Genomic DNA, 14,332 nt, shown 5'->3' on the forward strand with positions numbered 1-14,332 from the left:
CAAGTTGTTGCTCATCTGCAAGTAGTCAGGGTTGAAGCCATGAACTGCATGGCAAATGCCTAGGAACACCTTCAACAGAAGGTAGGAGTGCAAAATGGGCAGGGCGGGAGGAGGACCCAGCAGTCACCACCACCCAGACAGGTGCTTGTGTGGTCAGGGTCTCTCAGGGAGCACCTGCTCCACGCTGTGAGCTCTCAACTCTGGAGCATGCAAAGCACCTGACAACGATACCAGTTCTATAGGACTGAGGATTTGGTTTGGCAGCTTTTTTTTTTTTTAAACTTTATCGAACATTATTGAGCCATGACAGGAGAGCGCACACACCTGCCAGCAGCCTGCAAACATGCCTCGCTACAGGAGTTTGCCTTTCTGCTCTGCTGTTCCAAGCCAGGAGGCCATCTGAACACACATTTCATTTTAAGCATATGAATTGCTCTACTCATAACGGTAAGAGACTTACTGTTCCATTAATAGATGTCCTTCATATACTAAACGTGCACTTGAAGAGATTTTTTTTAAATTAGTACCTGAAGAAGTTAACAAAACGAAAAGTATGTATTTGAACAGAAATACATGTACGTAGGTAAGTGGATGAGAATGCAAACATAAAGCCTCTGGTAATCCATCGTGAATCTATTTGATCTTGTCTAGATCAGAAACTAAGCAATCTTGAGCCTCTGCAGGACTTGGATAGGAGACTATCTGGAAATCCCAGGTACTGTTGCCTCAAGTCATGGCATTATAAGTGAACATCAGATCATGGAAATTAAATGCGTTGGAAGAGTCCGTGGGCCCCTACTGCACTGCTAAAGTGCCAGAAAAAGAAATAAGGAAGAACAGGAAAGGAAAAGCACATGGTCATTAAGCTGCCTTGGTTCCAGCCACAAAAGTGGCAAGAGAGGCGTTAAAAAAGCGTGATGAAATGAGGTTTAGGATTCAATTATAGCTAATCTAATAAAGAGGAACACAGAAAAACTTGGGCACAAACTGTGACAAAGAGCACCTTGAGTCCAGTGAGTCCAGCCTGGCATGAAAATTTGCTTTGTTTGTACAAATAGCCTGGTAATACAGGGTAATTAATTACCAGTCCATGAATCAAAGCAGTTGTATCACATTTATGTCATGTTTGGTGAACACAACACAAAAATTTAAGAAAACAAAGAAATATACTGTTTTCTATGCAAATTACTGGGAAAATTACTGATAATGAACTAGAGCGGACCATGGGCTCAGAGGTCTGCAAAGACAGTCTCCCAACAACACGGGCACCAGAAGATAACATTCTTATCCTCATTCATTGACTGTTAAAACAGTTAGCTGCTAACAGATGGAAGAGATCATCCTGAGATGACTACATGGCAGTTTGCAGAGCCACCTCTCCAGGTAAAGAAGTACCCAAAGCACACAAACAGCAGCAACACCATTGCCTCCACCCAGCTCCTTCTGCATCTCACCAAGGTTTCTAAAAATTCATACTCTCTCATTAAACAGCTGTTCATGCATAGACACAAAACACACCTGAAGAAGTAAGCCTCAGGTTCTCAGGTTCCTATGAATGAAGATACAAAACAAGTAACTACAACAAAGCACATTGGAGTTTCCCAATGGCAGCTTGTCTAACAGAAGTGGGGCATTCAAGAAAAAACAATACAAAACAAGAGTTTAGCAGTATCTAGATCCATGCAGTACGCAGTAAAACCCACTCCCAAATCACCAGCTGCAGTGTCCTGGTGTCCTGGATAAGGTGCTAGATTATGAGGACTGAAGAGGTGATAATGAAAAGAAAGCCCACATAAATTTCTCAGAAGACATGATTGGTCTGGCAGAGACTGTCCTGCCTGCCTTTATACATTACATACTACTGTAAAACAACACATACATGAAGTTACTCTTCCAAATTGCCCTTGCAAGAGAAGCCTACAAAGTTTCAAAAAGGGAACTGAGCACTCTAGAAAACTGACAAGGGAAGGGAAGAGAAAGAATTGTGTAAGCTTTCCTTGACTGAAAAACTCTGACAAAAATGCCTAAGTAATTTAGGTTCCAACTTGAGGGATCATGAGGAAACCCAATTTCTAATAAGGGCTTAATATTTATTTTTCAGAAATCAATTTTCTTCAAAAGTTCCGATCTAGAGTTTCCAAAGCCAATGACATCCTCTAGAAAGCTCTGACTTCATTTGCCTTGCCTGCGAAACTCCACACATACTTCAAGTGCCATTAAGACAGCAGCATACATATAACCATTACTGCACACAGGTGAAACCTGTTTGCCCTAAGAAAATACCTAAGAGCATCTTGATGAAAGCCCCCATAACAGTATAAAGTAGTAATACCTGTTCAATATTCTGAAAGGAAAAGCAGTAAGAAATGAGCCTAATCTTCACACATCCACATCAGAAAAAAAACAACAAAAAACCAACAGAACAAAACCCAGTGCAGATGCTAACATGAAAGACAACCAGCTACATCCTACAGTACAACAGCATCTGCTTGCCTATATTCTGCATCCACAGCATCAACATTGCTTACTGGAAGAATAAAGGAAAGCTTTCCTAGGATGCAGCAGGGCAAACAGCAGCAGGAAATGTGACTTTAGTAACACACTATTTCTAAGTAAACATCTTATTAAAAGCATCTGGGACTTCCACAGCAGCAAGACTCGCTGGTCCTTACAGCTGGTGGCTCAATATTTGAAAGGGAGACCAGATCTTTGTTTTGTATTGGTGCCTTTTTTCCACTGTACACTGCAAGAGAAAAGGGCATCCCTGACCACGCTCCGAGAGGAACGTGCTGGTTCCTGCCAGCAGGAACAAAAGCATGACAACATCACTCAGATCCCTCAGCTCTTCTGCCTGGCGAGACAAGAATAAAGCACTCACTATTTCTTCTGCACACATGTGCCCCTGCTGAAGGACATCCCACCTGATAAGGACTACTCCCTTCCCAGCTTGAGCATTCATCATCCAAGGCTTATTTCCTACCTGAACATGCTGGAAGAAATAAGGAAAACAAAAGTATTTCTTCGAGCTGTTCAATATCAGGTGGAGAAATTTATTATACACATGAAGCACCCTAAAACACTTCTTCCTGCTTCCCTCCTCTTTCCTTAATATATCCCAATGCTGCTTATGCCCTCTCGTGGCAGAAACCACGCACTAATACCAGCTCTGGGGAGAAACAAGCTGTGGAGTCCCATCAGGCTCCTTTCCCCCCACCAGAGCTTTCATTTCCCTGGCTGGTGTTTCTCACTTGCACTGGAGGAGGTGAGGAGCGTGTGGGGCTCTGCTCCTGTTCCAGCCATGGGAGCTCCATCACACCAACTGGGATGCTCTTTCATCAGGAGAGAGCTACAGAGAATATTTTCCTGCTATTGTAACAGTTCAGCTTATAATCAAAGCGCTTCTGAATTCACACATGTATTTTGATTCCAAATTGTTTCCCTGTAGGGTTTTTTGTGAGTTGGGTTTGTTTTGTTGGGGTTTTTGGTTTTTGTTTGTTTGGGGTTTTTTTTTTTTTTTTTTTTTTTGAAGGCTGTCATTAAAATAAGTGGGAAGGGAGCAAGCAGGGCCCACAGCAATAGCTAAGACAACCCACTGGATATATTGAACTGATGAAGACTGAATTTATAATGTTGCTGAATAAAATGAATGAGTGAGTTTGATATTCAAAAGGTGCCTAGAGGACATCAGTGCCATATGTTCTAAATGAGATTTTATTTTATTACATAGTTAATGAGCTTACTGACAAGACCTGCAATTTTTTTTTGCCATGAGAATGGCAAAAGGTTAGAAAAGCACACGCTGTGCCACAGGTGGTCAACCACCAACTCACCTGGGAAAACCACATATCTGTCCCCTACTGCCAAGGTGATACTGAGACTACACCTACTTACAAGTGCATACTTTCTTTACAGATAAACTTGTACTCACCTGACTAAAGGGGTCATTTCACAACACTTGGGCTTTGTGTAATTGTAAGCCTTTGGGTTAAACAAGGCTTAGCTGAAGGTACCTCTCACAGATATGCTTATGGGTACAGCTCCACTGTACATGCAGGCTTTTAACGAAAGCATGGGGAACACAGAGGCAATTCACAGTTGCATGTAGAGTCATTATTGGGGGATAAAAAACTACCAAGAAAACCCTAAACAAGAAGCAACCTCTCCTTCTCCAAAGTCAAAAAAAGGTATCGATTTTCTACAGAAGAATTTGAACTGACTTTTGCTGAAATTTTTTTTCCTAGGTTTTTTCCCCCCCTTTCAATTTCCCCTCATTTTTTGCTTTCTCCATTTTACTCAGCAGGAAAAGGAGGAGGAGTGAAGAAAATGAAAGAAAGTATCTTTGACTGGGGGTGAGATAAAAAAACAGCCAAAATAAAATGCTTTCGAAGATGGTTTGCTTTAAAAAGTTTATAAAACTTTGACCAGCAACATTACACAGAGCAGTGAGAAATTCAGTATCTGATGCCTGGAGAACAAATGGGATATTACGGTACACAAATATGACTAGGGAAGGATGGATTCTTACAAGCACCATTTACACATAGTGGAGAGACACTCTCCCTACATAGCAACCTCTCCATCAGCTAAACAGAATTTATGTTTTGAAGACAGCCTGTTTTAGGGAACAGTGTACCCTCACCGACGGCCTTTGGAAGAGGGCATTTACAATGTATTTTTTATTGCTCTTGAGAAGGTTTTCCTCAGATGAAATTCACTGTAGGCCGGCAGATACAAACTCCTCTTGCCCTTCCAAGGTTCACTGGGAGCTGTATTTCAGAGGCACAATACATACCCTGGAGCAGCACTGTTCGAGCATGCATTCTCTCTAGTAAAACCACACAGATTTGGGGTACTTACTGGGACATTTAAGACCTTAAATAAACAAACAAGTGAAAGAAACTACCCTTAAGCCTTCACTGAGCTCTAAACCAGGCCCTGTGGCTGAACATTTTAAAAGCACAGAGCAGTGCAAATTCCATTCTCTCTTTACCGTCAAACTCCCCTTGTCTCCACAGGGAACTGAGCTGAGTCAAGACAACAAAACTGTTCTAACTCCACCCTACCTGTGGGGCTGGAAAAACGAGGCTTAGGACTCTTAAGAGAGACCGAGAGAGACCAACAGGAGGGAGGGAAGGACACTGACAGGACCTGAGGTGAGCCAGCAGCAAAAAACTCACAACAGAACACATACAAAGAAATAAGCCGTCATCTGTTTCTGAGACAAAACATGCAACATTATCTATTTTTATTAACATCTGCATCCACCTACCCCTTCTTTAAATGAGTCACATAGGCACTCTGCAGAGCTGCTTCCAGGAAGTAGGAAAGTTCAAACTCAGAGTAAGTCACGTTGCTGCCCTTGATACTTCTTGAATGTGTATTGTTTAAGGTCTGTGAGGGGAGGAAAGAAATACATGGAGTTACAGACAACTGTTTGAACTAGCCAGTGCCTCATGAGGCAAAGACATCTCCAACAAGAAAATGTTGCCTTCTGCCATCAGATTCCTCCTCAAGCTACTTGAAAACTTATGTTCATCAGCTATTCAAAAGCCTGTCAAAGTAACTTTAAAATATTCTGCATGCAATCTGAGTTTTGAAACATCATCCCTTATTACTTTCCAACCTTTAATAAAGTAAGTAGAAAGCTACACATTAATACCAAGGGCTTCAGCACACAGATGCAGCATCTTGCACAGACATATTAAGGCAATGTTTGAATCTGTATGTCTAGCTTAACATAATATAAATATTTGTTAAGAATTGGTAAGCTATCAGGAGTCCTGATGGAAGAATCTTAGCCTTTCCTTGGTTTAACCTATCAAACCCTTCTTGCTTTTGCTTCCTTACTGGTAACAAACAGCTTTCATGGATGGAAGTTGCCCTGTGTGGACTCTCCAAAGAAGGGTTCTACATCCAGGACCTATGGAGAAGACCTATGGACTTTCAGTACATCTATCAGTAATCCTGCATCCTTGTCTGTGTCCAGAAGATGAATGAATTACAGTTCAACCTCTTTCCCTTCTTCAAGGATGCAAGCTGTCAGTAAAAACACTTACACGTGCCAAGTGCTGGCAGGAACTTGTCCTTTCAAAAGGGAAGTACAGTACTTAATTTTAAATTAAAAAGCCATTCAGCTTTCTCCTACAAATAAACAGACCAGACAACTTGTTAGCTGGATTTCTTAATGAATTCTTATATACGCACTAAGCTCGTTTTTTTCTTGTTTTAATGAAATTAAAAACAAAACCTGGAATAGACACGCACTTTTGCTGCTGAGAAGAGCAGAAATATCTGGTCAGAAGGTCAAAGGCCATGAAGTTACAGAACAACAGATGATGTGCAGTGCCATCAGTGCTGCTGGTGTCAAGCATAACGTGTGGCAAAGGAAGGGCATGGAAGCGCATGGTGTGCCCTGTTAAACTCAGCTAGGCAAAGTTACAGAGATAGAGAGAACTAGGCATGTGCCCAGCAAATCAGTGACACATATTACAGTTCAGTGGAGGGCTCAAAGTACTCATCTTACTCAGCATCCTAGCCAACCACTGACTAAGCAGTTACTTGCTACTAATGATCAAGGTTCCTCTAGTTTCACTTGGAGAAGGTGAAGCACTGGCAGTTAAACTGCTATGGCTGACCCAAAAAAGTTATTCTCAGCTCGTTAGGCATCTCAATATCCACTACTGTGTATCATTTACATGGTAGATATGTAAAATGTCTTGGGTTCCTTCATGCTGGCGCTTGCTATGCAAAGTTTGTAGTCCCTCTTCAGTAAGAGCTAAACTCGAGATACAACCTGAGCATATCTGAAGTATTCAGTGCTTTACCACAAGCAAAACTCGTTTCCAGACCTCATTCTCAGAGGAAACAGAGACCAGATTAATTGCTGTTTTGCAAGTGCTTGTACTGAGACACCTCACTCCTTCCAACTTGTTCTCATACTCCTTATTGTCTATGATTACTTGGCATTTCCCCATTTTTGCTATCAGAACCCTGGAAATTCTACCCAGGCCGCCAGGCTAACACTCTGAGCACACCACTTCTTACCTTTTCAAGCTCCTGCAAGTACACCTGGGCAATGACACATGCTGTCTCAAAACAAGCCATGACTTCCTCCTCCCTTTCACACAGTCGAGCACGTGACGCAATTGAGTTGGTTGAACGCTCCAGTGACAGACCTGCAAAATGGCAACACCTTTTTTAACTGGAGCCCACCAGTTTGGTTGTGTATTTCCTTCATATGCCAGCTGACAGGAAGATTTTTCCATAGGTGGGTTTCCCCTTTGTTTTAGTGACTTTCAGGAAAAGACCCCCAGGAAAATAAAATTCCTACACATGCAAGGCATTTTTGTCATGCTGCTCTAACACACAGTACTGCACGCTTCTACTGTGCCTTTCAAACACGTTATGAAGAAAGGACATACAATCCCTCTGGTAGGGATGAGCAGAGAAATTAAGGCCTGTATTTCCAAAGACAGCTATAGATTTTGGGTGCTTCAACACAAGTGCTGTTTCAGAAACACCCTGGCCACCGGATTTGAGAATTTCTAAGCATCCACTATTCCAACTGCTTTCAGTAAGCAGCAGTTTGGAGGGGTAACAAAAAAGCAAAGAGGTACTAAAACAAAGTTGGAAAAACTGAGGCCTCTCTTGGAAAATCTGAGCTCATGCAAACTGGACACACAGCAAGCTCTTGGCAAGGCACAAGAATCTCTTAACCACAAGATCACCCTCTTTTCCAAAGAAAGGAAAAAACCATGGATTTTGTACTACTAAAACTCTTCCTTGTATCATCATTCAAGCCCACTTACAGACAAAGAGCATGTTAATTGAAGACCCACAGCTATTGTCGCTACATGAAAATCTTTTATTATCAGATTCTCGTCTGGCATAACACTGACAACCGTCATATCTCTAAATCTATTTGGAGAGGCTACACATTCACACACTGATTTTACTCTGATCAGTGTAGGTTCTTGTGCTAAAATGGATCTCTACAATACACTACTGCTTGGAAACTCAGGTCTTCTACACCAAACACAACTGCACTTATGCCCAGTAGCCCAACACAGGTTGTAAAAAGTTCATCACACGCTTCCCAACAAACTTCATATACAATAACACTCCCTAATACCAATGAAAAATGTGTAATATGTAACACAAAAATCCTAGTGTTCCTGACACAGATCCACAGAGCTGACCGTCTGGACAGCCTCTCCAAGGAAGCGATTTACACTGCTGCTGCAGACAGCAAAAGAGTCTGCTCTGTGCGAGGAGCCACCGCGCGTACAAGGAGCCACGCTCTCCTGGGCCCCCGCAGTCCCGGGAGGCACAGCGCCGCAGCACAGCTCATTTCAGGAGTCTGGACAACAAACCACTGTGAGGCACCAGAAGGGAGCCAGGTTCCCTGTGATGCAGTACAAGGAGCCTGAGGTTCTTAGGCAGTCTTAGCTTTGTTTACTCCTCATGATCATTTCTGTTTTGTCCCCTTGGTTACTCTGCTAGGAGTTTCCCTATCTCATGTCTTACATTTGAGCCAGACACGAGCAGTTAGTTCAGTGGGTCGAGACAAGAAGATGCTGTACTGGTGCAAGCTCAGAAGGTGGCTCCCCGCTCCCTCTGCCCTCTCTCAAGTCAGAAGGGCATGGCATGTTGCCTCAAGGGGCTGTATCTTGGAGGAACACACATTGGCACCTTTCACCTTTGAAAATCCTGACCAGTGTAGAGCAGGGGGCGTGGGTTTACTTCAAACTGACAGTGTGTAGGGGACAGGGATGATGATCATTTTGCTGCCTTTAACTAATGTCCATTCTGTATTCTCTCCTTTCCACTGACATACACCTTGTACAGCATAACAGATTTTGTCTTCTAGTCCATCTATGAAGTCTCTGGCTTTATATCATGGGTTGTTTTCCTACTATTTTAAACCTTCTATTTCCTAACCCTGTTGCTATGTAATGGAGGGGAAAAGAGGATGTTAACTCCCTATACAGAAAAAGAAACCACCCAGTGCTGACGCTGGAACGATCAGCCTACAAATATTCTTCTTACATCTGCCTCAGTTATATTTACCACTGAATTTCTAGGCATTTGCCCTAATTCAAAATAAATTTTAAGAAGTATTGCATTTCAGAGTCACCATCCCCTTAACTGCAAAGTGGGGCTGAGGGCCCTGGAAGAACTCCACAGTACAATCCACTGGCATTCATACACATGCAGCATTTAATCAAACTGCAAGAGCCATCCTAGCACAGTCTGTATGGGGGTGGTTATCGTGGGAGATGCCACACAGGGAGAACAGGCTGATAAAAAGCCATTTACATACATGCTACAGCCCACTGCAAGGAGCTACTATCTCTAAGCTCTGATGTGGGGGAGGAAAGCAAGCAGCCTTTGCCAGCACCAAGTACTGACCACAAATGTGTCCATCTATGCAGTCAGAAAAACAGAGCTGGGGCTGATCGGAGACAAAGGAACGAACATCTCCAAAAAGGTTTCTTGTCACATTAAGTACAGAGCAATATACAGTGTATTAAAACAGATACTATGCTACATTGCACGTTTTTCTACTTGTAAAGGGCAAGAAGGAAAAAATGACCCACATGACGTGACATTAGTCATGTTTTTTTCTGCTAATACCATATGCACTGACCTGATGTCAGAGTATAAACTATTCTACAGAATCCAAACAGGTCTATTCTTCCCTACCACAGAAATGCAATGAAAAGAAAAATTAGAGTAAGACGACTGCAAATCCAGTAAACAAAGTGAAGAACAGAAGTACAACAGAAGTTCCCTACTCTTGCAGCCACCAATTCAGTTCTCACTGTACAAAACCCCAACAACTACAGATTTGCTCCAGATGCAGCTGGACAAGACTGTTCACCAATCCTCCAGTCCTCAGAGCACAAATTCCACTAATTCTTCTCCATCCCCCAGTTAACAGCACAGAAAAAAACTCTGCAACACAACATACACTTTAAATTCAACTCAGCTCTCAAAAAGCATCAGAAAGCCACAAAAGTGCTTGCTACTTCCACACTGAATGTAGCAAGAAAAAGGTAACTCTTGCTAGCTCCCAAGTAAAGCATAAAGCCATATGCTAGCTGGTTAAGGTAAAGGGTCTTGGGTATTTTTCACAACCAGTTATGGTAAGATAATACCAACCTATAACTTATCTATGCTAAGATTCTTCTCATATGAATCGAGTGTCCAAATTTAAATATATACATACATATATACCATAAGAACATTTTATAAAGTGAAGATACAGATTTCTAATAGAGTATGGTCCAAGCTCAAGATTTAAAGACAAGCTTCCAGATTATCCTTTTTAAAAGAACAAACTTTCTACCCCCTTCAGAGGCAGTAACTTTCTACGTATAGAAACACTACTTTTCTTTCCTGCACAAATATAAGGCTTCCATTCACATCCTCTAGTTCTTCAAAGATTCATCTCTGGTTCTTGATCTCTCTATAATCTTTGCCCCTGCTTCTCCCCTTCTAAAGCTAATCTGCATTTATGTCAGGGAAAAAAAACAAAGCCGTAAGGTTTGTAAGAGGTGCCACTGAACTAATTTCTTCATAGGGCTGAAATGCACTGCTGTCATTTATGGAAACCTGAAAGGGGAGATTTTATGAAGGCATATTTCCACTTTCCTCTCACTCAGTCCTTGCCAAGGGAAGACAAAGTACCATGTAGCTCCAATGCTCTGAGGTGATATTATTACCAGAACTGGAACATACATGTGCACATGGACATGCAGTATCAGATTCTCAACAACATAAATATTTGAGATGGAAATTCAGGCTGGAAGGCATCCCAGGAGGTCCATGGTCCAACCTTCTAGTCAAAGCAGGGCCAGCTTTGAGTTGGAGGCCAGCTCAGGGAGTTACCCAGACTGATCCTGAAAGCCTTAGCACATAGATGGAGACTGCACAATTGCTAGGGAGAAGAGGAGGCTAAGGTGGCTTTCTTCTTTTCCTCCATGAACTAGTTCATCAAATAGCAGCATTCCTTCTGAGTAGGAGGAATATACCAATCCACTCACAGGTTCTTTTCATTTTCCTTTTTACACAGGCTTCCAGCCTCCTGTATTCAGATGAATTTACACAACTGGGGAACAGTGGGTTCACAGATACAAGAATTCAGGGTCAGCAGCACACTACTTCCATCAACAGTGTTAGCCCGCAGCTGCTAAAACCCCATAGCCCAGGAGCACCAGAGCTACCTGGCAATCCAAGGAAGGAATCAAAGAAACACAACAGCACACAGAGCATGAAGCCTACCTCTTGTGTTGTGTCCTGGTGTTACACTTGTATTGAACACAGCTATGCCAACTTGAAGCAAAAGACATCTTAGGGTGGAACTTACAGCCCTGCCAACACCATCAGCCCCATTCTGCAGAGCAAGGTTACAGCACCTATACTCCTGTGCCACACAGACAGGTCATCCTGGCCAGAAGCCAGCATGCTGCTAAGCTAAGCGCATGCAATAGTTTTACTCTAGCTACAGGAAGGGAAGTAATTTGTCTTGAGGTAAGCTGGGTGTGAACATATTGCATGGCAGCTGCTACAAGGAAACTGGTGGTGTGCATGTTCTCACTCTGTGGCAAACACCAGGTCATTCTGGGTAGCTGTCCCCAAGGGGAGGGTGCACTTCATTTCTAGCATGTGACCTTCAGTCTAGTTCAGAAGTGTGGCTCTAGAAAAACAATTAGCATTGAAACAAGACTATTTTTAAGACTAGCTCTTCAAACATACACACATGGACACTAAGTTCAGCAGAATACTAATCACTTTTCAAAGACAAAACTCAAAAGCACAACCAAACCATTTTAGTGATGATATTACAACCAGCCTGCCCCGCTGGCTAAAGTTTGAACATAAGAGCACAGCCCTCAACCAACCTACTACATTACAGTGCCTTGGAAAGCAAAATAGCCTGAACTTCAACAAGCCAAAGCAGCAGTCACAGTTAGGTTGACTGAGGCAAGACACAGCACTATGCATCATTTCTGCCACAATTCACAGCAGTTTAAATAATTCACATCAGGGGTCTTAACATTCATAGAATCATTGAATAGTTTGGGTTAAAAGGGACCTTTAAAGGTCATCTAGTCCAACCACCCTGCAATGAGCAGGGACATCTTCAACTAGTGCATGTTGCTCAGAGCTCCGTCCAACCTGACCTTGAATGTTTCCAGGGATGGGGCATCTACCACCTCTCTGGGCAATCTGTGTCGGTGTTTCACCACACTCATTGTGAAAAATTTCTTCCTTATACCTAGTCTAAATCTACCCTCTTTTAGTTTAAAACCGTTATGCCTTGTCCTATCGCAATAGGCCCTGCTAAAAAGTTTGTCCCCATTTTTCTTGAGACAAAGATAGAACATTTAATCTCCCCGGCAATTAAGCTATGCTTTTTCAGCAGGATTTATTTGCAATGCAAATAGAAGGGAGGAAGAAAGGCCTAGAGGCCTTGGTTTTGAACAGTCATTCATACTGCATCTCATGAAAGGTAGGGAGGAGAAGTTTTGTTTTGCAAGAAAGCTGCACAAACTTCTTTCATCATTGCTTCCTATTATACAGGATTATTGCTACACAACAGCCCAGTATATTCACAGCAATCCATTATAATGTTGGTGTTTTTCATGTAAAAGTCTCAAAGGTAGAAAGGCAGAAATTTCCAGTAACCCTAAATAAAATTAACTTAAGACCTTTTTGTCCATAAGCAGGGAATGAAGCCTGAAAGTTTAAGTAACCTGTGCAAGGCTGCTTAGTTGCATCAAAGCAGAACTCAAGACCCGTACTCCCAGCATTCCCACTAGATGCAATAAACCCATGCTAACAATGTTAGTCCAATTATTTTGAAATTAAGAACTCTCTGGTTTGACTTTTAACAGTCAGCTTTAGCTGTAATTACAACTAGGACAGCTTTTTTAACTGAGTGGCTGTGAAGCCAGAGGGTGGCAAACAGTCACCTACCCCTGATCAATGCCGTGTAGGCTCTGTATCACACTGCGTATCTCTCTGCACAGCAAAGACCAGCAACCTTCATCCAAAGATGCTCATTTTCCTGAGACTATCAAGACCTGCAGCCTATCAGCAGGCTGCTCTTAAGCTTCACTGCAGATCTTTGAACCTTAGCTTTAACCTGTAATACAGTGGTCTCCAAACTTTTTTGATCATGCATCTCATGAGTAAAAAAAAAAAATAAAAAAATTATTGAGCATGTACACCCAGCATATGTATATAGTTATATACACACACTGCTTTACAATGTATTTATCATATATTTATGTGTTTATTTTTTAAAAAATACCTGCTAGGTTCCATGCTACTGGCAGCCACCTGTCATGACAGAAAAGGTCAGCAAATTCAGAACACTTGACTTCTTATAAAAGCAAAAAGGCATAACTCATCTTTAAGTCTGTCAACTTTTTTTAAGCACTTTGCCATGAGACCACCAGTGAGCTTTGGTGTGGTACAAAAGACTTCCATGGTCACTCCCCATCTCATTGCAAAGTATTGTAAAGATTCTATTTAAAAGTCTTGTGTTTATAAAGTCAACCTCACTGATAACACCTTATAGCACTTTGTGCACTTCTGGGTCCCACTTTGCTGCTAAGTAGTTCTTGGTGTATTTCATTATTGAACCAGAATCTAGCACAGTCCCTAAGCAGAGACATGTCAGAAACATTGTATTTTCTAAAGGAATGCATTTTAGTTTGTTGCCATATTGTCTTCTCTGTATTATTTCAGCCATTTTGCCACAGCAGGAAGAACAAGTGTTTCCCCAATGGTATGTGGTTTTTCACCTTTTGCTGTCACGTAAGAAACCCTCAAAAAAGGCTTCTAAAAATTTATCATTAAGTTAAAATAATTTCATTAAAAGTGCTGAACTGACTATCACTGGGGTGATACAGAGTTAAACATCGCTGATTAGATCCGATTAGACCATCATTGCTTATACCTCGTAATGTGGCTGATGAAGAGCTCATGCTAGGAGTAATGTCAGCTCTGCCATTTTCTTCCTGTTCACTTGTGCTCGTGTTATTAGCCTTACCTGTAATCCACAGTTTGTTTGATGGAATCTAAGCTATTTGTCTATTTCATGAGGGTTAGTTTAGTTAAAACTAATGTAATACATAAATCCACTTAACCAGGCATGGGTGAACTGCAATACACTGGAAGTGAACCAACAAGTGAGGGTGCTCCTGTGAGCCCCTCCGTACTGTGGAACACTCACTCTTCTGCAAGACACTTTGTGGGCTGCATGTGACACAGGACCCTCTGACATACAGACTGAGTGAAGGCACAACTGTCAATCCAA

General features: G+C 42.0%; 1 protein-coding gene across 4 annotated transcripts in view; it reads right to left on the reverse strand.

Moving 5' to 3' along the window:
* The window catches only part of TTC7A (tetratricopeptide repeat domain 7A), a gene marked incomplete at both ends in the record, with an annotated part of 182,100 nt that overhangs the window by 153,406 nt on the left and 14,362 nt on the right, over positions 1–14,332 (reverse strand). For 2 of the 4 annotated variants that reach the window (XM_081997951.1, XM_081997949.1), the window contains 2 exons: positions 5,270–5,391; positions 7,045–7,175. In XM_081997951.1, coding sequence (XP_081854077.1) covers positions 5,270–5,391; positions 7,045–7,175 — 253 coding nt within the window. The remainder of the gene's footprint in view (positions 1–5,269; positions 5,392–7,044; positions 7,176–14,332) is intronic. The other 2 variants (XM_081997950.1, XM_081997952.1) reach the window with 2 other exon arrangements.

The sequence above is a fragment of the Phaethon aethereus genome, assembly GCF_964289735.1.
Source record: "Phaethon aethereus genome assembly, chromosome: 3".
NCBI lineage: Eukaryota > Metazoa > Chordata > Aves > Phaethontiformes > Phaethontidae > Phaethon > Phaethon aethereus.